General features: G+C 41.9%; 1 protein-coding gene across 1 annotated transcript; it reads left to right on the top strand.

Moving 5' to 3' along the window:
* The first annotated feature begins 871 nt into the window (after positions 1-871).
* Positions 872-27,670, top strand: FETUB (fetuin B). The gene is made up of 8 exons (XM_047875679.1): positions 872-946; positions 16,267-16,492; positions 16,827-16,940; positions 18,722-18,809; positions 20,980-21,143; positions 21,870-21,971; positions 25,956-26,039; positions 27,191-27,670. The coding sequence occupies exons 1-8, from the start codon at positions 939-941 to the stop codon at positions 27,569-27,571; spliced, it is 1,167 nt and encodes a 388-aa protein (XP_047731635.1). The 5' UTR covers positions 872-938; the 3' UTR covers positions 27,572-27,670.
* The last annotated feature ends 321 nt before the right edge of the window (positions 27,671-27,991 follow it).

Here is a 27,991-nt window from a genome sequence, read left to right on the forward strand (position 1 = left end):
GTTAATGGATTAATATTCTATCTGAGTATTTACTCAACCAGATTCATGATGAAGGAGAACAACAAACACCACCCACTCACTGAGGAAAGCACTGGGTTGGAGGGTTTGGGATTCAATTCCTGGCTGGATACATGATCTTGGGGAAAGTCATCTAATTTCTCAGGATTGTGGTATGCCATTGAAAGAGAATGGTGGGTAGCCTGCTCAATATCTGAGAATACTTCAATTCTGTGATATATATATATATATATATATATATATATATATATATATATAATTATCACACAACATGTAGGAAGGTCATCTTCTTACAGGAAGGGAGACAGGAACAAACATTTCCAGTGTGTCTTAAAGACCCCAGTTTCACCAAACAGCACAGAGAGATTTTCCTATTCTTACTTTCAAGAGGAGGAAACTGGTTCATTAAAAAAAGTTACAGGGACAATTTCTTAAGCTTTTGAGCAGCTTCCTGCATAGAACTTCATACGCTTTCTTCCTCTCCCCACCCTTTCCTTGTTCTTTTTAAGAATCTGTGATTGTGATAGCTTCGAAGTTTTCAAGAAAAGTAGTGAAGGACAAATGAATGCTTTTGCTGCCAGAGTGGCAAAGGGCTAACACATCTTTTTCCTCTGATGGTCCCACCGAAGTCTCTGCCCAGCTCAGCTACACGTCCTTTAGCCTGGTTGAGGGCATGCAAGACAGAGCCTTGAAAGGGACATACCTCAAGGCTAATTAATTATTTACTTATTTCCCAGAAATAAACTCTGAGTTCTGCAGACTATTGTCTCCTCCCAGGGATCTCTAACATTCTCTATATTCTCTATATGCTTTGAGGACCTGGATCCTGAGAGCTCATCAGTACTGCCAGAATCCCCCAAGATTTCTCAGCTGCATTTTGGAAGAGAAGGAAACTCAACCAAGTCTTTGAACACTGCAAAATGGCAAGGTGATGCTCGTAATTTAAAAAGAAAGAAAACGACTTCAGAAATGTTGTTCCCCGTTCAGTCCCTAGCTGGAAGGTATTGGTGCAGTGGAGAAGGGGTGGGAAATGTAAAAAAAAAAAAAAGTGGACCCGCTCCCTCCAGATTCAGGGTAGAAGTTTTCAGTCTTCCCTCCTTCTCTGCTAACCCACCCCTGTATTCTCATCCCTCTTCCCTGCTGTCTTCTCTGCCCCCTCTCTCCCACCCACCCTTACTCTCACAGCACCAACAGGAACTGCTCAGTTGAGCGAGTTCATGGTAATTACCAGCAAGGGGCATAATTGAGGTGTTCCATCCTGGAGGACAGAACCTTCCTCCCTGCCTCCAATGTGGTGCTGAGATAGCTGGCTGCCTGTCCTCCTCTGTGCTCCCATAGCATTGTGTCATCATGTGTGAGAGACAGACAGACACACAGAGACAGACAGAGGGAGTCAGTCTTCATTAGGTGCAGATTCTGGATTTGCGAGTCCACCTACTCGCTAATCCTCATTTGTACCCTCAAATCCATACCCATCCTATTTTCAGGGTCACCCCTCGGCGTGTGCACAGTGATGAACAAGCTGGGTCTCCTGAGGCAGCTGGAGGTCCTGGCTGATGTCAGACAAGGTGACTGCTCCTTGGTGCTGCTCTCGTGCTGTAACCCAGTGTACTTTTCACCATCTATTTAGTGCCCCGTTTTTCACAATGTTGTGCTTTTTGTTGATTCTGCTGCTTGACACGGCCCCCGAGCATAGTGCCGGTGTGCTGTGTAGTGTTCCTAAGAACAAGAAGGCCAGAAATGCATGTGTTAGGTAAGCATCATGCAGGCAGGAGTCATCGTGTCCATGAGTGCAATGTTAGTGAACTAAGTGTATATGAAATAAGACGCCTTTAAACAGAAATCTGTGAAAACAAGGTTATGTATTATTGATCAGTTGATGAAAATGTTGTGACCAGAGGCTTACTGGCCCCCCCCACACACACAGACACACACACAGACACACACACAGACACATACACACACACACACACGAGGTACTGTATTTTCTCCTTACAAATGTCTGTTCTCCTATAGGCTATGTGCGCTTTAGGGATTGCGCCTCTCTCTTATTCACATCTCCCTCTCCCCTGCTATTTAGTACCTGGACTAAACTCCTCAGGAGGAGTTTGATGAATGAAGCATAAATGACCATCTTCTAAAGCTGTTTGAACCACACTGGAGAATCCCCAGTTCACTGGACCCCTCCCACAGGCCTGAATCCCCGTGTGGGTAGTTTCCGTAAGGTGATTCACGTGGGAGGCATCGAGATAAATTCATTTGTAACATAACCAAATGAATAAAGCCAATGCCACCTTCATTGTTTTAATTTTGTGCCCTGTGTACTGCCATGGCACAGATTAATTATGGCATGAGAAAGCCTGGGTTCTCTTGGCCTCACTGGCCCTGGGAGAGTAAACACTGTCAACTTATATATACGATGGGATGGCATCGTGTAAAGAATGAGTCCTTCTTACAAAAGAATGAGTCTTTTTCCATAGAAAATTATAGAAATGAAGTAGGACTCTGACATCCAGTCTGTAAAATCCCAACAGAGGTAGTGTGAACATTCTGTCCTTGACTCCTGCCCTAAACTCAGGCCTGGTGGTCTTATCGACCCTTGGGGCTTCTACTACCAACTCCAAGAGGCTATCTTTCAGTGCTCTCGCTCAGTTGGCAAACTCTGAGCAGTTGCCGTCTGGCAATTGTCACCTGGATATCCTGCCAGCATATTTAACCCAACATTTATTCCAAAATTCAGCTCCTCATCACTTTCCCATCTTTCCATCGAAGCTATTCTTCCTTCTGGTACATCTTGTCTTTGGCAGTCCTTCCTCATGTTCTCCCCAGATCACACCTCTGCAGCCATTTCTGGCCCTCCTTCGCCCTTGTCTCCATCGGCTGCTGGCTAAGGCCCTTCACACAGCCTGCACGTTGAATGAATGAACAAACTAAGGGAATCAGTGACTCAGTCCTAGGTTCAAACTGTTGAAACCTTTCCTCCTCGGTGGTATCAGGATCTAAAGAGCATGAGGTAGAGATTATCAGAAGCAATGGTAAGGAGGAAGGCTCAGGGCCCAAGGCTGGTCAGCACAAGCAACATCGGGCTTCTTGACCCAGGGCTCCAGAACTGGCGCAGGGATCCCTTGTGTGCCAAGTGACTTGGTAGAAAAATGCACATAAGCAAGCGTGCAGTGCTGGTGGGAGTGTGACCTGGGCACCTTGGGAATCCACGTGTAATGCTGTTGTTGGGAATGTTGTCTCAAGGTACAAGACTTCAGTTGTCTCGTTGGGAGAGCGCTCGGGTTTCCTGTTACTTAGTGCTTAGTCAGCTATGGCTGCTCTCACAAATACCAGAGACTGAGTGGCTTAAACAGCAGGAGCTCACTTCTCACAGTTCTGCATGCCAGACGCCCAAGATCAGGGTTCCAGCGCAGTTGGATTCTTGAGGAGGACTCTCCCTGGTTTGTAGACACTCCCCTCCTGGTTGCATCCTCCCATGACTGAGAGAGTGAGAGAACTCTGGTCTCTTAAACCTCTTCGAAGGGCACCAATCCCATCTTGAAGGCTGTTCCCCATGATGTCATCCAAACCCAATCACCTCCACAGTCCCTACCTCCAAACACTCCTGTTGCTGCTCAAGTTGGGGATTAGGGCCTCAGTATATGGATTTTGAAGGGACACACACCTTCAGTCCACAGCCTCTGGGCATTTATGCTAAGGACAGTAACTTCCTGCTTCCTAGTCATTACTTGGTATTTGTGTAGTTAGCAAATTTTAATCTTTATTGTATTTCTTGCCTTCAAAATTGCAGAAGAATTACAAAGTACCATATGCCCTTTGTCCAGATTTACCAACTGTTGGTATTTCGTGTTTTTTTTTTTTTTTTTTTTGATGTTTCTCTCTCTCTGCCCCCCACCCCGCCTCAACACAATCTAAAAACTTCAGGTCTGTTTTCTAAGAACAAGCACATTTTCTCACATAATCACAGCATAGTTCTCAAATTCAGAAAACTTAACAGATACAAACGATTATATAACTTACATTCCATATGCAAAAAATTGCTATGTCAGTGGAATTCTTTAGAGCAATCTTTCCTCCTTATCCCGAGATTCAGTACAAGGTCACATTGGAAGCACACATTGCATTTAGTTCTAACTTTTTAAAATTATTTTTATTATATTTTATTAAATAATCTCTATACCCAACGTGGGGCTCAAACTCACAACCCCTAGATCAAGAGTTGTATGTTCCACTAACTGAGCCAGCGAGGCACACCAGCTATAAATTCTTTTTAATCTCCTTTAGTCTAGAGGCTAAAGGAGTTCTTGAGGCTTTCTTTGTGTTTCCCGAATTGTCATTTTGGAAGAGTACAAGCTAGTTGTTCTGTAGAATGCCCTCCAGGTTTGGGTTTACCTAATCTTTGCTCACAATAGAGTTAGTTTATGCTTTCCCCTTCCCCCAGGAATACCAGAGAAGGGATGTTGTGTCCTCAGTGTATCACATCAGAAAACGTGGTATCTACTGGTCCCATTATTGGGGATGTCAATTCTGATCCCTCGGTTAAGGTGATGTCTTCCACGTTTCCCTGCTATATAATTATAATTTCCCCTTATAATTAATAAGTAGCTTATTAATTAATAAGTAGTCTGTAGGGAGATACTTTAAGACTGTATGGATAATCTATTCCATGTAAAAATTTTCACTTGATAGTTTAATATACACTGATGTTTCTCCCCTCAGTCCATTATTGCAACAATGGTTACCATGTTGATTTTCCGACCCCGTGGTCTATTTTTAGTCATTGGCATTTTATTGTAAACAAAAGTTTCACCTTTTTCCTTATTTAGTTAGTACTAGTATGGGATCTCTATTTCATTCCGTAGATTGTAATTCACTACCCTCATCATTTGTTGTAACGCTCAGGTAGTGCCAGATTTCTTGCAAGTGCCTTCTTTTCAGAGGCAGTCTGTCATTCTTGGAGGGCTTCCTTACTTTTCCACTTTCCCTGGGATCAACCATTACTTTGAGGAGCTTTGCTTGCTCCTAGTGGGGAATACTACTTAGAAAGCAAGACCCGAGCACTGCATGGGCTGAGTGCTCTCGCTTCCAGGACCTCACAGTGGAGGAAGTTGCAAAGAATAGTCCTTTCATTGGGTCTTGCACTCATGCAGTGTAGCTTGCACTCATGCAGTCTACATAAAATTATGAATTTCGGGCCTCCTGGGCGGCTCAGTCAGTTAAGCGTCCAACTTCCGCTCAGGTCATGATCTTGCAGTTTGTGAGTTCAAGCCCCACGTCAAGCTCTGTGCTGACTCGAGCCTGGAGCCTGCTTCCGATTCTGTGTCTCCCTCTCTCTCTGCCCCTCCCCACTTGCGCTCTCTTTCTCTCTCTCAAAAATAAGTAAACATTAGAAAAAATTAAAAAAATAAAATTATGAAATTTGTACTGCTCCCTCTATCACGGATCCAAACTCAGAAGGTTCCTTGTCTTTCCCTATTCTCACTCTCCTCCTGGGGGAGAACCCTTGTTGCCAAAGAGCAAAACATTTGCTCAATACTGAAACACACAAAATAGTTTCAGGAACTGCTACCTCCATTCCGTTAAGGAAAACCAAACCTACTAAGTAAAGTTCAAGATTTGTCTGTGTTTCTTTTTTCTTTACACTCATGGTATGTAATTAAAGAATTGTGTTCAAAAGTGACTTGGATTTCTCCACTTTTCCCCTTTCGCCGTGTCTGGTATTCATTTGAAACACAGGCGCATGTGTTTCAATTTGTACTCGTTTTTCGATGTTCGTTTTCTGCCCCCAGCTTTATTGAATCAATTTTATTGTTTGGAATAATTAAAACATTAGCATGATTCAAAAAGTCAAACTCTACAAAAAGGAATATTTAGAAACCGGTACTGGCAATTTTGAGTAATTTATTTTTTGCCTCATTATATTTAAAATTCTCTTTTAATTATTACCAGATATGTCTCTCTTCAATAGGATTTGGTGAACACCCTGGAACACTCCTCCTTCTTGTTCCACTCAACTTTAGCCACCCTATATCCCTTTTCTTTCCAGCTTCATCGAGATATAATTGACATACAGCCTTATGGTAACGTAAGGTATACAATCTGATGACTTGGTATTTGTGTATATTTAGAAATGATCACCACAATAAGGTTAGTTAGCACATCCATTGCCTCACATACTTACCTGTGGGTTTTTTTGTTTTTTCCTTTTGGTGGGGGGCATTGGGTTGGTGAGAACATTCAAGATCTACTCTCTTGGGGCACCTGGGTGGCTCAGACAGTTAAGCGGCCAACGTCGGCTCGGGTCATGATCTCTCGGTCCGTGAGTTTGAGCCCTGCGTCAGGCTCTGTGCTGACAGCTCAGAGCCTGGAGCCTGTTTCAGATTCTGTGTCTCCCTCTCTCTGACCCTCCCCCGTTCATGCTCTGTCTCTCCCTGTCTCAAAAATAAATAAAACATTAAAAAAAAATTAAGAAAAAATCTACTCTCTTAACTTTAAGCACATAATACGGTATCGTTGACTAGAGTCACCATGCTATACATTAGATCCTCAGAATTTATTCATCTTATAACTGGAAGTTCATACTCTTCGATCACCTTTGCTCGTTTTCCCCACCCTCAAACCCATATCCTTTTATTTCTTCATCAGAATCTCCTTAACCTCAACCATTCAAGCCAAATCCAGAAAACAAACAACTGAATCATAGCTGAGCTTCCACTGAAAGAAAATGTGCCAGAGCGGCCGCCCCTCCATGAGAATGTGTCCTGTGGTCAAGTTCTGGTTCTGTTAATCTGGCAGGTGTCACCACACATGGGATACCGGAAAGGGCACATGATTTGGGGTGACACAGTCATCAGATAGGGATAGAAAAATCTTCCAACAGAGTCTGAGGATGGAGTGTAAGACCTGCCCCTCAGCAGTGCTGGCATGAACCAAGCACTCAGCGGTATCAATGCCCCTTCCCTTCTTTGGTGAGAGTGTGAGTGGTCCTGGTCAGGGTGGAGTCTGCAATCAAGCCATCCACGGGGAGTGAGACCCATGAGAACCAGCACTTCTGGGTAAAGGAAGCCATCTGCAGAGTGGCCACACCCTCCAAGCTGGCTTGTAAAGGTGTTGGTGAGGTAATTTGGGAAGTCCCAGGTCCGAGCAAGGTGCTGGGTGGCTCCTCAGAGAGAAACTGTGCCTAATTAAAGATGAGCCTTCTGCCCCCAGCTCTAATTCTGGAACCAGGGTGTGTGCTTGGCAGTGGAAGCTAGCTAATGAAGGCTGCAGCTCAGCCAAGTGTATGGTTGCCTAGCATTCTGACGTGACAATGAGGTCTGTTCGCAGGATACGAAAGGGTGATCAGAGGGGAGAAACTTGTCAGTGTTGGTTCAGCCTGCTGGGGAGATGCTGGAAAGACATCCCTCTCCAGTGTAAATTAACCAGTGGGCTTCTGGTTTTTACATAAGCTGCTTGTGCGTAGGGTCAGTGTGGGTCAGCCCCTAGGTCTCAGTGACTCTGGATCCTTAGGCAAGCCTGAATGTGTGATCTGCTCTGTTGACACGTGCTTGACATCTCTTCATAAACCAGCACTGCTCCCTCCAACCTCATTCACAACCGTGAGTAGGAGATGCGGGTTTGGAGATCCTACCTGTGTTCCCTGAGGGTGCCTTCTTACCTTTTAGAATCTCCTTGGTGAGGAGCGCCTGGGTGGCTCAGTTGGTTAAGCATCTGACTCTTAATTTCGGCTCCAATCGTGATCTCACACTTCATGAGATGGAACGCCAAGTTGGGCTCTGCAGTGTCAGTGCAGAGCCTGCTTGGGACTCTCTCTCTCTTCCTCTCTCTCTGCCCACCCCCGGTCTCTCTAAATACATAAATAAATTTTAAAAAAATCTCTTTGGTGAGGTGTTGAAGGAAAACTGTATGCCAGGTACTTTGTGTGTTGGAACCCACCTGACCCTCTACATCCCTCCTGTGGATTAACTGTGGCCTCAATTTATCAGTGAGGAGGTTGAGATTCAGTGAGGGGGAGGAACCCCTCTTTGGCCACACATCTGATGAATGGTAGAGCTGGGATTCTAACCCAGGCTTGTTTGGGCCCAGATGTCCTCTTGGCTACAACACCATAGGGGTTCTTAGAAGACATCTCACTCATGACACTGTAAGGCAGATTTGCCCTAAGAATATTTTTGATACTGGGAAACGTACCCCAAACATTCTGAACTTTTTTCAAACATTACCTAAATATGACTGATAAAAGTAAGGGAGAGGAAGATGCTCCCGACGTAGGGTTCTTTGGGAGCTGGACTGCTAAAAGGTAGCTCGAGGCTATTGGGTGGGGTGGTGGGGCAAATACCATTCAGTCTATGGAGGAGACGGCTGGAAAGACAAGGAAGACAAACTATGTAACTCACATTTTATTTTTATTTATTTTTTCAATATATGAAGTTAATTGTCAAATTGGTTTCCATACAACACCCAGCGCTCATCCCAAAAGGTGCCCTCCTCAGTACCCATCACCCACCCTCCCCTCCCTCCCACCCCCCATCAACCCTCAGTTTGTTCTCAGTTTTTAAGAGTCTCTTATGCTTTGGCTGTCTTCCACTCTAACCTCTTTTTTTTTTTTTTTTCCCCTTCCCCTCCCCCATGGGTTTCTGTTAAGTTTCTCAGGATCCACATAAGAGTGAAACCATATGGTATCTGTCTTTCTCTGTATGGCTTATTGTGGTTTATATACACAATGGAGTACTACGTGGCAATGTAACTCACATTTAAAAATTTTTACTGATTCCTGCTCCCACTTTCTGGGGCTCCCTTCATGCCTTGTCTATCAGGAGTACTTTTCTTCATTCTTCCCGCCCCAGACAGAATGTTACCTCCTCCGGGAAGCCTTTCTCGACTTCCCCAGCAGAGCTAGTCTCTCCCCCTGTTGCTTTCCTAGTATCCACTCAAGAGGGCTTTCCTTTCTGAAGACATATTGGCTAGATGCAAACCCTAACCGCAAGGCTTTGGGCAACCCACTACATCTCTCTCTTCCTCAGTTTTCCTTGTCTGAATAATGAGAATAATAGTAGCACCTACCGCCCTGGGTTGGTCGTGGACTTTAAGTGACAGAAGGAATACACACTGTTTAGCACAGGGCTGGGCACATACCGAGAACTCATTAGTGTCGTCTATTATTTATAATGCTGGGCATTGGCAGGATACGGAATATGCTGGAAGGATATTCCAGGCCCTCTCAAGCCAAGACTTGGTACCTGCCTTTCTAACTCCCCAGAGACCCAATCCCATGCACCACGCCTCTCCCAGCTCTGCAGCAAATAATGTCCTGCCTGTCTGACTGCTTCCTGCACCAGAACAACAATCCTGAATCACACCTGTGTTGGGAGGCGGGCGGATGAGGAGTCCTGGTACCGGCCCCTCCTGGCTCAAGGCAAATCAGCCCTGTTTAGAACCTGACTCACCTGTTTCTCCTAATCTGGCCTACTTGCTGGTGACTCTGTTCAGGTGGATCTGGAAAAGGCGGCCAGCAGAGTCGAGTGGGATCCGCACTGAATGAGACAAGGTGGGGACACAAGGAACTTCACGGCACTGCGAGCAGACGTTGTCCCCTGGTGCCCTATATGCCAGTGCTTGACAGACACCTTGCTCACACTTCTCTGTCTCTTCCCAGTCCCGCCCTGAGGACAGCCTCAGGAGGTGGATGATCCAGCCGCCTTCCTTTGACAGGGAAGAGCCTGTATGGCCTCATCACGTGGCCACATCGGACCACTGGGCACCTTAAATGAGGTATGCTGCAGTGTGGAACCAAGAGGGAAATTTAGCTCCTTGCTCACTGTTATATTCATTTCAGATTCAAATGATAACGTCTGGACCTCATTGGGTGAAGCAAAATATTAACATTAATTTTATCGGTTTCTTTTTACTTTTTAAACATGGCCATTAGAAAATTTAAACTGCCATGTGTGAGTGGGGTTGTGTCTGCGGAGAAGCACTGAATTAGGCGATTGCCCTAAACCAGAGCCGAGATGCAGAGCCAGGCGGAAGGTGTGCACAGCCTTGCCTTTCACTCTTAAGCTGCAACCAAACTTCTTCGCTGACACTAAACTCGTCCTCACACGCGATGGGGACCAAACACAAATATACCTGGGCGGGGAGCGGCTCCTGGGGACACCAAACACGTTCTCCTCTTTCTCCAAGTGGGTGCAACGTTGTGTGCGCGTGCGCACGCGTGCACTGGGCGTGGGGCTGTTTCGCGGAGAAAGGAACTAAATGCTACGCGCACGCAGTGTCTGCGTGTCCCGGGCCCTCCACCGTGCAAAAGGCAGAGGTGGAACTGAAGCCCAGGTCTGTCTGACTCCAAAGACTGGCCTCTTGCCCGCTGTAAAATCCTAATCTGAAAGCCTCCCTCCAGTCTTGTTTTTTTTTTTTTTTTTTTCTTTTTCTCTTGCAACAAACTACCTCTGATATGTGTATGGGTTTTTCTTAACAGAAAGTTTAAGATGATATTTATGTTTTGCAGTTTCGATCAGTAGTAACTTCCTGAACCCCAAGCAGAAGCTGAAAGAAACAAAGCAAGAGTGCTGACCAGGGTATTACTGACTTTCCAGCCCACCTCCCAATCATTAGCTGTCTTTTCTTTATTGTTTTATGCACGTGCACATAAGTTTATTCTTTTAATTCTTTTAAGTTTTTATTTTAATTCCAGTTAAAATACAGTGTAATATTAGTTTCAGGTGTACAATGTAGTAATTCAACACTTCCATACGTCACCTGTGCCGTCCTTAATCCCCATAACCTATTTCACCTCCCCCCTTCCCTCTGGTAACCATCTCTGTAATTAAGAGTCTGTTTCTCGGTTTGTCTCTATTTTTTTCTCTTTGCTTGCTTGTTTCTTAAATTCCATATATGAGTGTAATCATATGGCATTTGTCTTTCTCTGACTTATTTTGCTTAGCATTATATGCTTTAGCTCTATCCGTGTTGTTGCAAATGGCAAGATTCCGTGCTTTTTTAAGGCTGAGTAATATTTCACATATATGTATCTGTGTGTGTGTGTGTGTGTGTGTGTCTGTGTCTGTGTGTCTGTGTGCCCCACAACTTTTTTATACATTCATCAGTTGATGGACACTTGGGCTATTGTATCTTGGCTATTGTAAATAATGCTACTATAAACATAGGTAGGGGTACATGTATTCCTTTGAATTAGTGTTCCCGTAGTCTTTGGGTAAATACCCAGTAGTGTGATTGCTGAATCACAAGGTAGTTCTATTATTAACTTTTTGAGGAACCTCCATACTGTTTTCCACAGTGGCTGTCCCAGTTTGCATTCCCAACAACAGTGCATGAGGGTTCCTTTTTCTCCACATCCTTGCCAACACCTGTTGATTCTTGTGTTGTTGATTTTAGCCATTCTGACAGGTTTGAGGTGATTTTGATTTGTATTACCCTGATGATGGGTGATGTTGAACATCTTGTCATGTGTCTTGTGGCCACCTGTGTATTTTCTTTGGAGAAATGTCTATTCATGTATTCTGCCCATTTTTTAATTGGATTATTTGTTTTGGGAGTGTTGTTTTTTTAAGTTCTTTGTATATTTTGGATACTAAGCCTTTATTGGCTATGTCATTTGCAAATATATTCCCCCATTCTGTAAGTTGCCTTTTAGTTTTGTTGATTGTTTCCTTTGCTGTGCAGAAGCTTTTTATTTTGATGAAGTTTCAAAAAGTTTGTTTTTGCTTTTGTTTCCCTTGCCTCAGGAGACATACCTAAAAAGGAGCTGCTACAGCCGATGTCAAAGAGGTTACTGCCTGTGTTCTCTTCTAGGATTTTTATGGTTTCAAGTCTCACATTTAGTTCTTTAATCCACTTTGAATTTATTTTTGTGTATTGTATAAGAAAGTGGCCCAGTTGCATTCTTTTGCATGTAGCTCTCCAGTTTTCCCAACACCATTTGTTGAAGTCCTTTCCCCATTGGTTATTCTTTCCTGCTTTGTTGAAGATTAATTGACCGTATAATTGTGAGTTTATTTCTGGGTTTTCCATTCTGTTCCATTGACCTCTGTATATTTTATGCCAGTACCATACTATTTCAATTCCTACAGTTTTGTACTATAACTTGAAGTCCAGAATTGTGTTGCCTCCAGCTTTGCTTTTCTTTTTCAAGGTTGTTTTGGCTATTTAGGGTCTTTTGTGGTTCCATATGAATTTTAGGAGTGTTTGTTATAGCTCTGCGAAGAATGCTTTTGGTATTTTGATTGGAATTGCATGAAATGTGTAGATTGCTTTGGGTGCTATAGCCATTTTAACAATGTTTGTTCTTCCAACCCCCTGAGCATGAAATGTCTTTCCATTTTTCTGTGTCTTCTTCAATTTCTTTCATCAATGCTTATAGTTTTCAGAGTATAGGTCTTTCAGCTCTTTGGTTAGGTTTATTCCTAGGTATCTTATTATTTTTGGTGCAACTGTAAATAAGATTGTTTTCTTAATTTTTCTTTCTACTGCTTCATTATTGGTATAGAAATGCAGCAGATTTCTGTACATTGATTTTGTATTCTGCAACTGTACTGAATTTAACAGTTCTAGCAGTTTTTTGGTCAAGTCTTTTGGGGTTTTCTACACAGAGTATCATGTCATCTGCAAATAGTGAAAGTTTTACCTCTTCCTTACTGATTTGGATTCCTTTTATTTCTTTTTGTTGTCTGATTGCTGTGGCTGGGACTTCCAGTATTATGTTGAATAAAAGTGGTGAGAGTAGACATCCTTGTCTTGTTCCTGACCTTAGGGAAAGAGTTCTTAGTTTTCCCCATTGAGGATGATGTTAGCTGTGGGTTTTTCATATATCACCCTTATTTTGTTGAAGTATGTTCCCTCGAAACTTACTTTCTTGAGGGTTTTGTTTTTTTTTTTTATCATGAATGGATGTTGTACTTTGTCAAATGCTTTTTCTGGATCTATTGAAATAATCATATGGTTCTTCTCCTTTCCCTTCTTAATGTGATGTATCATGTTGATTCATTTGGGAATACTGAACCACTTTTGCAACTTGGGGGAAAAAATCCCATTTGATTGTGATGAATGATTTTTTTAAAATATATTGTTGAATTTAGTTTGCTAACATTTTGTTGAGGATTTTTGCATCTATGTTCATCAGGGATATTGGCTGTAGTTCTCTTTTTTTGTAGTGTTTTTATCTGGTTTTTGGTATCAGGGTAATACTGGCCTCATAGGATGAATTTGGAAGATTTCCTTCCTTTTCTATTTTTTGGAATAGTTTGGGAATAGATTTTAACTCTTCCTTAAATATGTGGTAGAATTTGCCTATGAAGTTGTCTGGTCCTAGACTTCTGTTTGCTGAGTTTTGGTCGTTGATTCAATTTCTTTGCTACTAATAAGTCTGTTCAAATTTTCTATTTCTTCCTATTTCACTTTTTGTAGATTATATGTTTCTAGGAACTTATCTATTTCTTCAAGGTTGTCAAATCTGTTGGCATACAACTCTTCATAATATTCTCTTATAATTGTTTGCATTTCTCTGATGTTGGTTGTTACTTCTCACTCTCATCTGTGATTTTATTTCTTTGGGTCCTTTCTCCTTTCTTTTTTATAAGCCTGGCTGGAGGTTTATCAATTTTATTAATTTTTTCAAAGAACCAGCTCCCGGTTTCATTGATCTCTTCTATTGTTTTCTGTGTTTTTTTTTTTAAAGTTTATTTAAAAAAATTTTTTTAATGTTTATTTTTAAGAGAGAGAGAGAGAGAGGAGGAGGACAGAGGATCTGAAGTGGGCTCTGTATTGACAGTAGAGAGCCTGATGTGGGGCTCAAACTCACAAACCATGAGATCAGGACCTGAGATGAAGTCTGATACTTAACCGACTGAGCCACCCAGGCGCCCTGATCTGTTCTATTGTTTTTTTTCGTTTCCACATCATTTATTTCTGCCCTAATTCTTTATTATATATTCCCTTCCTTCTGCTGTCTTTAGGCTTTATTTGCTGTTCCTTTTCTATATCCTTTAGGTGTAAGTTTAGGTTTTTCATTTGAGATTTTTCTTGCTTCTTGATGTAAGCCTGTATTGCTGTATGCTTCCCTCTTAGGACCACTTTTGCTGCATCACAGAGGTTTTGGACCATTGTATTTTCATTTGTTTCCATATACTTTTTATTTCTTCTTTTATTTCCTGGTTGACCCACTCATTGTTTAATAGCATGTTCTTTTTTTTTTAAATGTTTTTTTTTTTTAATTTTTTTTTTCAACGTTTATTTATTTTGGGGACAGAGAGAGACAGAGCATGAACGGGGGAGAGGCAGAGAGAGAGGGAGACACAGAATCGGAAACAGGCTCCAGGCTCCGAGCCATCAGCCCAGAGCCTGACGCGGGGCTCGAACTCACGGACCGCGAGATCGTGACCTGGCTGAAGTCGGACGCTTAACCGACTGCGCCACCCAGGCGCCCCGCATGTTCTTTAACCTCCATGTATTTGTGGTCTTTCCAGATTTTTTCTTGTGGTCGAATTGAAGTTTTATAGTGTTGTGGTCAGAAAATCCTTCTTGATTGTCTCCTTCTGTTTAGATGATCTGTCCATTGATGTAAGTGGGGTATTAAAGTCTTCTATTATTATTGCATTGTTATTGATTAGTTACTTTCTATTTGTTGTTAACTGTTTTATATATTTGGGTGCTTCCATGTTACATGCATAAATATTTACAATTGTTATATTTTCTTGTTGGGTTATCCCCTTTATTATTATATAGTGTCCTTCTTTGTCTCTTTGTTTTAAAGCCTTTGTTTTAAAGTCTATTTTGTCTGATGTAAGTATTGCCACTCTGGCCTTCTTTTGACACCCATCTGCATGATAGATGTTTCTCCATCCCCTCACTTCGAATCTGCAGGTGTCTTTAGGTCTAAAATAAGTTTCTTGTAGGCAGCTTACAGACGGGTCTGGGTTTTTTTTTTTTTTTTTAATCCATTCTGTCACCCAATGTCTTTTGACTGGAGCATTTAATCCATTTATACTCAAAGTTATTATTGATAGATATGTATTTGTTGCCATTTTATTACTTGTTCGGTGGTTGTTTCTCTGATCCTTTCTTGTCTTTCTCTCATGTCTTGCTGATTTTCTCTAGTAATATATTTGGATTTCGTTCTCTTTATTCTTTGCATGTTTACTAGTGGTTTTTGGTATACAGTTACCATTATTTTGTACATAACCTCTTCTGCAAATAGCAGTCTATATTCAATTGCTGGTCATTCAAGTTTGAACCCCTTCTCTCCTCCTCACGTCTTAGGTATATGTTGTTATAGTTTATATCCTTTTTCTTGTGTGAGTCTCTTGACTGTTTTTTTTTTTTTTGCAGGAATATTCATTTTTACTGCTTCCATGTTTCCTATGTTTATACTGTCATTTTTGGTTTTTCCTTTTTACTCAAAGAGTCCCCTTTAATATTTCTTGCAGGGATGGTTTAATGGTCATGAACTCCTTTAGTTTTAGTTTGGGAAATTCTTTATCTCTCCTTCTATTCTGAATGATTACCTATCTCTTCTTAACCACAGTGTGTAACGAGTTTGCTTCCATACAGATCCATATCCAGAGAGGTGGGCTTGAAATATGATGCAAGAATTATTGATGTACCATTCACTTCTTTTTTTTTTCTTTGCTTAAATGCAGTATTTGTTTTAGAAAACTTAAATAAGGTTAAATAGAACACTTTCTAGCCACATCCCAAATTGCTTTAGGAATGTCACTGGTGCTTCATGTAGGTGATGTGATCTAACAAGAATGGTGAATATGGGAGGTCACGAGGGAAATCTGAACTCACTGAGTACCATTGAGATCAAACCCCGGGTTCCATACCGGGAATAACTATCAGTGTAGCCCAGAATATCAGCTGGAGGGCAGGTGCTAGGGGAGAAGGGGGAAGATGACAGCCCACAGGTGGACCCTGGACACAAACCAGAATTCATTCATGACGTCCTACAAGCCTTGACCTAAGTATTTATTATGGCTTCTTAGGAAAAGGTTAGGAAACGAGTTTGTTTACATGACCCATGACTGTGAGATTGCTCAGGAGTCCAAGGTTAGAAATGTTGGTAAATCCCAGGCAAAGTACTGACTCAGGGAAGTCCACACTTAGAATTCAAGGAGATAAAATGGGACACTGTGTTTCAAATCTGATTACTGGTTCAAAGTGTGATTACAAAGAGAGCACTATAAACAGCCCCGTCCCTGTAGCTCTACCCATACTGGGCCTTGTTCCCCACAGAATGGGTCTGCTCTTACCGGTGGTGCTCTGTGCACTGGCTGCATGCTGTGGGGCTACATCTCCACCCCTGCCGCCCCTCAGATTCTGGCCTCCCATCGCCCGCGGCTGCAACGATTCAGGTATTCTGGAATTGGCAGGCTTTGCCCTGCAGGACATCAACAGGGACCGAAAGGATGGCTACGTGCTGAGCCTCAACCGAGTGAGCGATGTCCGAGAACACAGACAGGCAAGTGACAGTCCCCTGTCCAGGGCATGTGCTTGCACAAGCTGAGGAGAACAACCAGGGAGGGGGGACCCAGGGACACATATTGCCAGGTACTTTCCGAATTGGAAGCCCTGCTAAGAACGCTCCCCTCTCCTCTGCCAGGGTATGCTCCACACCCCTATTGTTATTGTGCTAATAGTTATCGCACTCTGACCCTTCTCTACTGTCCCACGGGTTGTAAAATCTTCACAAACATCACAGACTTTGACTGTACCATAACAGAGACTCTTTGGCCAGTCTTTAGGGGTTTCTGCTTCACGTGGGACACAATGCATTTCTCAACCCCCTCCAACAGGTTAACAGCCTGGGATCTCTGTTCTATTTCACACTGGACGTGTTAGAGACTGACTGCCACGTACTCAGCAGGAAGGCATGGAAGGACTGTGGAGTGAGGACCCTTCATGAATCGGTAAGTGCTCGTGTCCAGGAGCTCTGGAGAAGCTAGGTGTCCTCTGAGCTGAATGAAGATTGCTCGCTATGTGCCACTCTTTAATGTTCTTCATTATAATCTCTTGGGCACAATGCCCATGTCGTTATTCCTGCGCTGTAGATCAAAGAGCATCTAATCGAAGCAGTTTCTGTGAGTCCCAGTGGGAGCCATAGCCCCAGAATTGATGTTGCCATCAAATTGTTTCCTACCTCCAAGACCCTCCTGTAGTCTCTGAGCTAGTGTTCAAATTGTGAGAAAAAAAGATCAGAGATACAGTGCTGTGGATGTGGATCTAAGGAAGACTGTAGAAGCAATGGAGGGAGAGCTTCTTTGTTGGTTTTATTTTGCTTTTGTTTCAGTGAACACTGATATGAGACATGGGGCTGGGGAGAGGGAGGGTTTACAGTGTGAGAGCTCCCAGAGGTGCCATGGAAGGATTTCCTGGATTCCTAGAACCTAAAGGGCCTCAGAATCCATCCTTTCAAAGGTGACTGTTGAAGAGGCTTGAAAATAACATAGTCAGCTTTCTTTTGATTCTCAATTATCCTGAGGTTATTTCCATTAACCGATATGAAACTATATTTTGAGGGCAGGACTGTGTTTAGAAGTAAAGTACTTTTCTAATCATTTAACCAAATTTGTCAAATTGCACCTATCTGATTTTGAAGAGCAAAGAGTGTGTTTACCCTGTTATGAATTATATTTGTTAAGGTCACACTAGCTGCTGTAATACATGCCCTAAAATGAATGGGTTACCTGGGTGGCTCAGTCGGTTAAGCACCTGACTTCAGCTCAGGTTACAATCTCACAGTTTGTGGGTTCAAGCCTCGCATTCAGGCTCTGTGCTGACCGCTCAGAGCCTGGAGCCTGCTTCTGATTCTGTGTCTCCCTCTCTCTCTGCCCCTCTCCCACTCATGCTCTGTCTCTCTCTCAAAAAAAATGAATAAACGTTAAAAACACTTTTTATAATACATACCCTAAAAAGTATATACCGATTCCAACGTGATAGCGGTTTACTTCTCACTCATGTAAAGTTCAAAATAGAAATTCCTGATGAAGAGGACACCCAAGTTTCTTCCACATTGTGGCTCCAGACTCTGCCACCTTCAACTTGTGGTTTCTGTGACTGCCATGGTCATCTGGATAAGGCTATGGAAAGAGAGCATGGTGGGCAGGCCATGCACGGCAGAGCTTCATGGGCCACGTGGAAAGTGTTACAGCCACTTCTCACCTTCCTGTGGTTCCAACTCAATTATACACAGTCACACGTAATCTGGAAGGAGGCTGGGAGATGGGGTCCAGCTGCGTCTCAGAAGGAGGTTAAACTGTTGATTTGCTGGTGATTTCTCACACTCAAAACTGCCAAAATTGATCTTTGTTTTTCATTATTGAAAAATAAAGCATCCAGTCTAATTCGGGGGCTATGTTTTTATTATTATTTATTTATATATATTTTATTTTACTTTTATCTTCAAGTTAGTTAACACACAGTGTGGTCTTGACTTCAGGAGTAGAACCCAGTGATTCATCTCTTACATATCACACCCAGTGGTCATCCCGAAAAGTGCCCTCCTTAATGTCTGTCACCCATTTAAGCCACCCACCGCCTCCAGCAACCCTGTTTGTTCTCTGTATTTAAGAGTCTCTTACTGTTTGCCTCCCTCTCTGTTTTGATCTTATTTTTCCTTCCCTTCTGGGGGATATTTTTAAAAGTCAGAGTTTTTTTCTACGACGTCATAAAATGTGTTTGTCTGTTCCAGGTTTATGGTCAATGCAAAGCATTATTTTACGTTAACAGGCCAGGAAGAGTTCTCTATGTACTTGCTTACAACTGTACTCTTCGCCCAGGTAAGAGAGCCCTCTGAATTTGTTCATTTTAATAAAATATGGAAAAAGAGCATGAAATGGGGCTATGCCTAGAGTATACAGGGTTCTCCCACCCTTACTTCCTATTCATACCAAGGCCACGTTCTTCTATCCAGTATTTGCCTCTCCCGTGAAGTCCAACTTGCACTGCTCCTCTTCCCACGATGAATCTTCTTAAATCACCTGCAATCACTTATTAGTGAGGACTGCATTAAACCCTGAATTTTCAGTCTGATGTAAACGGCATAATCTCTATGCAGGTCCCCAGGCTCCCTCTCTAGCTCTCTCTGCTATTATTTCCCTGACCACACCCACTCTGCACTTCTTGTAGCTGGATCCTTCACTATTTTCTGAACACACATTGTACTCTCCAATCTCCACATCTGCCTGTCCCTCCTCCTCCGCGGAGGATGCCCTTGCCTGATACCTTCTGCCCTTAGAACTTACACCCATTCTTTGCGGACCCCTGCCAATGCCACTTATTCTACCATGTTCTCTATTCAAGAAAAGAAAGCTTCTCTCCTGTTCTCATTCCTATAAAACTTGAGCCTGAGCGCTCCTGGAACACAACATACTGCCTTGATTTGAGTCTCCTGTCTTACATCACGTAGAACAGGTATTCCTTCTTCCTTCCTGCCAAAGCCCTCCCTGGGTTCCTATCAGGTGTAAGGAGTCCATAGTATTGTTGAATAAATGAACTGAGAATGGGGCTGAAACTAATGATGTTTCAAATATGCATATGCATTTATTCTGGATCCTTCTTTGGAAAGCAAGCATCCAAATGGGAAATGGGTATGGGAAAATAGGATATGGCTACTTGTCAAACCACTATGCGCCTGTGACTGCCCGGGTGGGTCTTGTTCAAGTGCAGATTCAGATTCTATAGATCTGGGGTATGGCCTGAAAGTCTGCATTTCTAACAAGCTCTAGGAGATAACAATGTTGCTGGTTCCTTTGGGAGATAAGACAACAGAGCAAATAGTTTCTTAGCCGCGGTTTAAGCTTCCTGGTTGTGAAGATGAGTCTTTCGTAAATAAGAGAACAGCTAACAAGGCAGATGGGAACTGAAAATGGAAGTCATAGGTGCCAGAGGTATGGGAGGTCAGGAAGTGACACATGGGGGTGGTGCCAGGAGCGACAAGCTGAGGAAACTGCCTCACAATATGCCCAGATACATGCAAATGAACACGCGATTGATCAAAACAATGCGTTTGCTCTACAAAAATAACTCCCAGAAAAGTTCTCTTACCTGACATTCATTCATATGAGTTTTGCCACCTCCAGGTCCTCCCAATCAGAAATTCTGGCTACACCTTTAGCCTGATTATTCTATCCAGTCCACACAGTGATTTGACCAATATTTGTTTCTGGCTCATTTGTATTTTTTAAAAATTTTTTAATGTTCTTATTTATTTTTGAGAGAGACAGACAGAACATGAGTGGGAAAGGGGCAGAGAGAGAGAGGGAGACACAGAATCCAAAGCAGATCCCAGGCTCTGAGCTGTTAGCACAAACCCTGACATGGGGCTTGAACTCACAGACTGTGAGACCATGACCTGAGCTGAAGCCGGACGCTTAACTGACTGAGCCACCCAGACTCCCCATCACTTGTATTTTCTCATCTGGGAGAGTGTGCTTCTATCTTCCATATGTCATTCACTCATCCATTCATTCAACAAGCATTTGGTAATAAGCACTTACAATGTAATAGACCTTGTGTTGGGTGTTGGGGACTTAAAGGTGGATTAGACGTGACAGTGATGAAATCCCAACATTTTAAGACACTCAGTCTGCCTGACAGAGGCAACGATGGTGGAAGATACTAAACTAACTGGGAAAAAGGTTTTACATCAAAATAAACACATATATTATGTATTTTTGAATAAAATTCCTAGGGTAAAAACCTTTGTGTGAGGTGAAAAAAAATCTTGCTTTAATTTTTTGTGAATAATGAAAGTAATACACACTCATGGCAGAAGACCCACAGTTGACAGCTTTCTTTCCAGATAATGCCTTTTCTAGTCCATCCTTGTCAAAACGATTATCTTTTTGTTTGTTTTTTTCAATCTCTGCCTCTTGCGGTCTTATGATTTGTGGGATTAAAACTCACTAAGAAATTTTATTTTTCAACTTCTCTCTTTGGCGTCAACAGTTTCTCGAAGAAGTATTCACACGATGTGCCCTGACTGCCCCAGCCCCTTTAAGTTGTCAAATCCCAAGGTTCTGGAAACTGCTGCAGAGTCCCTTGCAAAATACAACAAGGAGAGCGCGTCAAAGCAATACTCTCTCTTCCAAGTCACGCGGGCTTCTGGCCAGGTAAGGTTGAAGAGCTGTTATGCCAGCAATGTGTCTCATAACACTTGCTGTCCATGCTTAAGCTGAGACGTGGATATCAAGGCACTCCTTTTAGTTTGCACTGGAAAGCCTTTTCTTCATTCTCTACCTCAGTAGGCCTGATGCACAATTCAATCATGTGTCAGTTTCTGAAACTGCCATGGGATTTCCACCAGAGTCGTGGGACTGCATGTCACCTCATTCACCTTAAGGCTAGAAGGGAAATGGACTCCTAGTCTCCTTGGCAATTCTACGTAGGCTCACTATTGGCTGCTACGTGCGCATATTTGATTGACCACGGACCGTTTAGCAAGTCAGTTTGTGCTGCATCTTAAGGCCCCGAGTGGATTATGAGCTTCACAGAGTAGGGAAAATGGCGGCTCATTTGTATTTGGGTCATGTTGAATGAATTATATAGACAAAAAACTAAAAACAAATCTCCAGTGAGGGAAAATAAGCTCACCTAAGGGAAGGTTTTTAGAGCCCTTTCAAATCCTTAAGAAGGGAAGAAAGGTATGTTATGTTTTTTAAGGAACAAAATCGCAGTACTTGCTTTGATCTTGATGGGGATACAGGGTCAACAGGAGACCTGTGTTGACAATGACGCTGAGGATGTACAGTTCCCATAAATAAAATGCTGCCAAACCCAAACCATTTCTCCATGTGGTAAGATTTCATTTTTATTTCCCAACTCTTGTCTCATACCAGTGGGTGTTTGGCTTTGCCTTCTTTGTGGAGTACTTAATCAAAGAGTCACCGTGTACCAAACACCAGGCCAGCAGCTGTGCACTTCAGCCCCCTGACTCTGTGGTAAGTATTCCTGAACATCTTCAGAAATGATTTAGGATTTGCATTCACAAGTCATCTCTATATGTACTTATTGAGCATAAATTATGGCATGAGGTGTTACAATGCATAAGATGCTTTTCTTCCCCTCAAGGAACAATTGATAATGCTGTTTAATTCTTCTTATATGTTGCTGAATTCAGTTTACCAGTGTTTCTTACAGGATTGTCCTTTTATAATCATAAGAGACATTAATTTATAGTTTTCTTGTATTGTCTTTGCCTGATTTCCTAAGAGTTTAATATTGGCTTCATAGAATGAGTTGGGCAATTTTCCCTCCTCTTTGATTTTATTTTGGAACAGTTTGTGAAGGATTGGTGTTCATTCTTCTTTAAACGTTCATTAGAATTCACCAGTGAAGCCATCTGGGCCTGAGCTTTTCTCTGTGAGAACTTCTTGTTTTTGTTTGATTAATAACTCAGTCTCTTTACTTGTTATAGGTCTATTCAGATTTTCTGTTTCTTCTTGAGTAAGTTTTGGTAGTCTGTGTCTTCCTAGGAATTTGTACATTTCCTCTGTGTTACCTACTTTCTCAGCATACAGGAAGATGTTCATAGTATTTGCCTCTTATTTTTGAAATATTAGATTTAATATCCCCTATTTAATCCCAACTTTAGTAATTTGAGTCATTTTTTTTCTTGGTCTGTCTAGTTTTGTCAATTTCGTTTATCTTTTCAAAGAATCAACTTTCAGTTTGTTTTGTTTTTTTTTTTTTTTTAATCATCTAGTTCATTTATTTCCTTCCTGCTCTTTATTATGGCCTTCTTATTGCTTACTTTGGGATTAGTTCTTTTTTTTTTTTCTAGTTTCTTAAGATGGAAAGTTATGTAAATGAGTTGCTATCAATTTTTTTCTTTAAAAAATTTTTTTTCATGTTTATTCATTTTTGAGAGAGAGAGAGAGAGAGAGAGAGAGAGAGAGAGAGAGAGAGAACATGAACAGGGGAGGGGCAGAGAGAGAGGGAGACACAGAATTGGAAGCAGGTTCCAGACCCTGAGCTGTTGGCACAGAGCCCGACGTGGGGCTTGAACCCACAAACCATGAGATCATGACCTAAGCAGAAGTCGGATGCCTAACTGAACCAACCAGGTGCCCCTCATTTTTTTCTTTTTTAAAAATAACATTTACATCTGCAAATTTTCTTCTACGCAGTGTTTTAGCTGCATCTAAGTTGCATATGTTTTGTTTTGGTTTCCATTCATCTTAAAGTATTTTCTAATTTTCTTTGTGATCTCTTCTTTGACCAATTGATTATATAGGAGTATGTTATCTAATATTTGCAAAACTCCTCAGTTTTTTCTGTTATCTACTTCTAATTTTATTCCATTGTATTTTGAGAGTATACTTGATTTGATTTCAATTCTTTTAAGCTTATCGAAGTTTGTTTTATAATTTAACATAAGGTATATCCTGGAAAATGTTCCTTGCACACTTGAGGAGAGTGTATACTTTGTGCTTGTTATTAGGTGGAGCATTCTGTAATGGTTGGTTTATAGTGTTTTTCAAGTCTTCTATTTCCTCGTTGATGGTCTGCATAATTGTTCTATCCATTATTGAAAGTGAGGTTTCCAGCCATTATTGTTGACTTGTCTTTATCTCCCTCAAATTCTGTCCATTTTTGCTTATGTTCTTTGGGGCTTTGTTGTTAGGTACATAAATATTTATAGTTGTTGTGTCTTCCTAGCATTATAAAGTGTTTTTCTTTGTCTCTACTAACAATGTTTGTCTTAAAATCAATTTTGTCTGATATTTGTATAGCCATCCTAGCTCTCTTTTTGTTATTGTTTGCATTATTTTTATTTTTTTCCATCTTTTAACTTTCAACTTATGTGTGTCTTTGAATCTAAAGTGTATGTCTCAAAAGCCTCGTGTAATCAGCCAGGTGAATTTTCTCAAGGAATAATTGGGAAAACATCTTCATCCTATTCTGTAGGGTCTGTCTTTCTCACTTGTCAATAACATCTGGGGCAGATCGCATAATTTTCTGTTCATTTTCTGTAATAAGAACACTTTCACTTAGGTAATTGAGATTCACTCTGGGGTATGAATAAAATCTGTTCAATCAGTTCTGAACTAAAACTTCTATCTTCTACCCAATGCAAAGCTTTTTTTCTCTCTCTGTAGCTTCAGCCTGACTTAGAGCTTAGGACCTGATGTGAGAAAGGGGTCAGGTCTATTCTCTCAACTTTTCTTCCCCTTTTATAATCTTTTGTTTAATTCTGGCTCATCCAAGTTCCAAGAAGAATGAGAGACAATAAGAGAAAAAAGTACAAAGTCTTTTTTATATAGCTGAAGTTGTAGTTTTCTCTTGATCTCCATAAAACAAGTTCCAGACCTGCTTCTCTCAGGCGATACAGGTGTGGGTTTGTAGAGAGGTCCTTTCTTGGCAGGATGATGTATTCTCTAGCTGACCCCTTGGAACCACCCCTTCTCGAGGGGCCCCCACAGGTTTTTACTATTAAATGCCCCTTCTCTGGAAGATTGTCCCTTGAGTAGGTACTTTCAAAAGAGCCCTACCTATGACATTTGCTTAGCCCATGGAACCCTCACACATTTTTACTGTTCCAAACAGTGTGAACATCCTTCTCTTTTCTCTCTGTCTCCTTACCCTACCATAGTAGGATCTTGCTTTAGCCAAGATCCTGCCTTCATAATGCTCTGAGAGAGAAGCAGATACCAATATTCATAGCCCATATGTCCCCAAACTCTAGGGTTCACAGGTTAAGCATGCCCACAAACTCCCTCTTAGTGGTCCACTCTAGTTAGAGCACCAGATAGGCCTATGAATTAGAGTAACTCAGCAAACCTTAGAGTGGGAGTGACCAGGCTCTGCTTGGTACAGGTAACTGCAGTCTCTCCAGAAGGTTCTCATAGAGCCCATCCCCTATATGATTTGGTGATGAATTGGAGAAGGAAGAAGCTGAAGTACCATTCTCCAAGGACTTCCTACATTAATAAATTTTCCCATCTTAAGGAATTTCAAATCTTCTCTTTGCGTATTCTGGAAATGAGTGATAGAGTAATATTCAGGCAAGCCATTTAGACACATTTTAGTAAATTCCATGTGAATATTCTTAAAAATTCTTTAGAAATCGAGGCAACATTTTATTAAAATATTCTATTTGTGCTCGAATATATGTACACTGTATGACTCTAAAATTCCTCTTCTAGGAATTTACCCAAAGGGAGTAACTAAGAATTTGTTAAATAATGCAGAGGAATATTAGGTAGCGATTATAAAGAAAATCACAGAAGACTATTCAGTGCCATGAAAGGATTTTCACAATATATTATTAAATGACAAAAGAAAGTTATAAAATAAAATATGTAACATAATCCTGTTTATCTAGAAGAAAATATGTATGCAAAGGAAAAAAGGTCAGAAGAAACCAAATCATTGTAGGAAACAGTTAACTTCCATGCAGTCACAGGTCCTTTAATTTTCTTTTTGTTTATCCATATTCTAAATAACTATTATTACATTTATATTAAAGAAATGAAATTATTTTATTTCTAAATTTTAAAAAAGTCAAAGGAACTGAGAGGAAGTTTGTGTGAGAAGAGAAAACTCGGGTGGAACCTACATAAAAGGCTACCATTACGTGAGAGATGAAAACAGGTTTTCAAAATGACCCAAGGGTAGAAGTGAGGCCAAGAGGTAGATGTTCTATAGTCACAGATTTCTGCTCAATACAAATAATTTTCTAATTGGGTTTGTTCCTCAAGAAATCCTTAGTTTCACATCACTGGAGGCGATTTAGCCTAGTTTGGGTGATTATTGGTAAAAATGATCTAGTGAGAACTGGCTCAGAGTCTGCCCATAACATGATAAGAACATAAAACTGTTGATTGCCTGTGTGTCTACACAAGCAGAAAGCTAATGGATTTCCATTTATAGTCATTGATAATCATAATACTCACAGGACATTGTGTTTTCTCTGTCTTTAGCCTGTTGGTCTTTGCAAAGGTACACTGACTGAAAGAGAATTAAAAAAGTTTGTCTCCGTGACTTGTGACTTCTTTGAACCACAGGTATTTTTCAGTCTAATTGTTTGTCTTCCTGTGAAGAGAGTGGATCATCTAAATCCTATGGGCCCCTACCCCACCCTCTCCTTTTCATTTCCTAAAATCTGTGATCACCACTGTATTCAGGCTGCCCCAAGGCCACACCCTGAGGGTGGCTAAAGACCTATCACACTATTTTTTTTTAGTCACAATGAGGTCCTATACAATAAGTAAGACTCCTTCAGAAACAGGAACATCCCAGCTCAGATGGCTCAGGCTTCTGAACACTGAAATCCAGTGGATTTCTGACACTGAAATCCAGTGTCCTGAAGAGCCTTCCCCTGAACTGCAGGTAGAAGTTGTTTCACTGGAAATATCCAGTCCCTTTCCAAAAGTATTTATTGAGTGTTTACTATAAGGCAGCCAGCTGTAGTTGAGAGGATGATTGACACAGGACACCTGGTCCCTGTCCTTTCTGCCACCTGCGAGCTGTGTGACCCTGGGCAAGTTCTTACCTGTCTGAGTCTTGGTTGCCTTGTGTGTAGAAGGGGGTTGCAACACCCACCTCATTCAGATCCCTTTGGGAAACCCTAAGAGGAATTGGAGGAACGGCCCTGTACCTGGCCTGGCAATGAATAAGCAATCAATAAGATAGATGGCTGGGGCTGTACTTACTACTGAGAGCAGAGTGATGGCTCACCAGGGACTTGGAAGAGACCATTTAACCTCCCCGAACCACTGTTCAGCTCTGAATTTGTGAGGCTTGCAGTCAAGCTTCTGTTGTCTGGTTTTGCTTTTTAATCCTGAAGTTCATCCCTCTAGCTGGTCTCCCTTTGTTTTTGTTTTTCTTAATTTTTTATTTTATTTTAGAGAGCTGTGGGGAGTTGGTGAGGGAGGGGCCAAGGGAGAGAGAGAGACAGAGACAGAGAAAGAGAATTTCAAGCAGGCTCCACTCTCAGCACTGAGCCCAATGCAGGGCTCATTCCATGACCCTGGGATCATGACCTGAGCCGAAATCAAGAGTTTGACACTCAACCAACTGAGCCACCCAGGCACCCCTAGCCAGTATCTCTTTGAAACGTTCCATCAGAAAGTCCCAGAACAGCTTAGTTCCGTACCAGGTATGGCAGGAGGTTTTCCAGGGAATGTTCCCTTATTTGAAAATGTTCTTATTTCAGGTTCCCACCCCTGGAGGAGAAAACCCTGCAGCTAACCAGGGACCTGCGGACCTCCCCACAGTGGAAGAGTCCCAGCAGAAAATCATAGCCCCTACTAACTCGCCCTCCAAAGCCGTGCCTAAAGGATCTGTCCAGTACCTCCCCGACTTGGATGATGAGAAGAAGCCTGAGGATGCTCAGGAAAACAGCCCTGTTGAGGCCTTCCCTGTGCAGTTGGAGCTCACCACAGATCCCCTGGGAGAAAGTCTGGATGTTTCCTTCCTCTTCTTGGACCCTGAGGAGAAGAAGGTGGTTGTCCTGCCATTCCCCAAGAAGGAACAACGCTCTGCTGAGTGCCCAGGACCAGCCCAGCAGGCCAACCCTCTTGTTCTCCCACCTTGAGAACCACATAGAGTTCTCATGCCTCAGGTGAAGGCATGGTCCCCTGTAGGAGAAGTCAAATGTACAGAGTGACTCATAAAGTATATCTTTTTGACTCTTCTCGGTTTCATAATGTTATCTGGAAGTGGGAGTTATGAGGCTACACTCTCTACTTGTACACTGGGCTGCATCCCTTCTGAACCATCCAAGGCCTCATATCATGTTCAGATGCCACTGTGCCTCTCATGTCTTCAGCCTCTCCTTCTGCAATCTTACTGACTTTTACCTAAATCTCTGATACAGGGCCTGCTATACTTAGGTATGCCCTCTTCCATCTGGGCAAGAGCACACTGATTCTTTTGATCAAAATGAGATAAAAATTGAAGGGTATCAAGAAACTGGGATTCATCAGAGTTTCATTCTCCCTTTATTCCATAATTA

The sequence above is a fragment of the Prionailurus viverrinus genome, chromosome C2, assembly GCF_022837055.1.
Source record: "Prionailurus viverrinus isolate Anna chromosome C2, UM_Priviv_1.0, whole genome shotgun sequence".
In the NCBI taxonomy this organism is placed as follows: domain Eukaryota; kingdom Metazoa; phylum Chordata; class Mammalia; order Carnivora; family Felidae; genus Prionailurus; species Prionailurus viverrinus.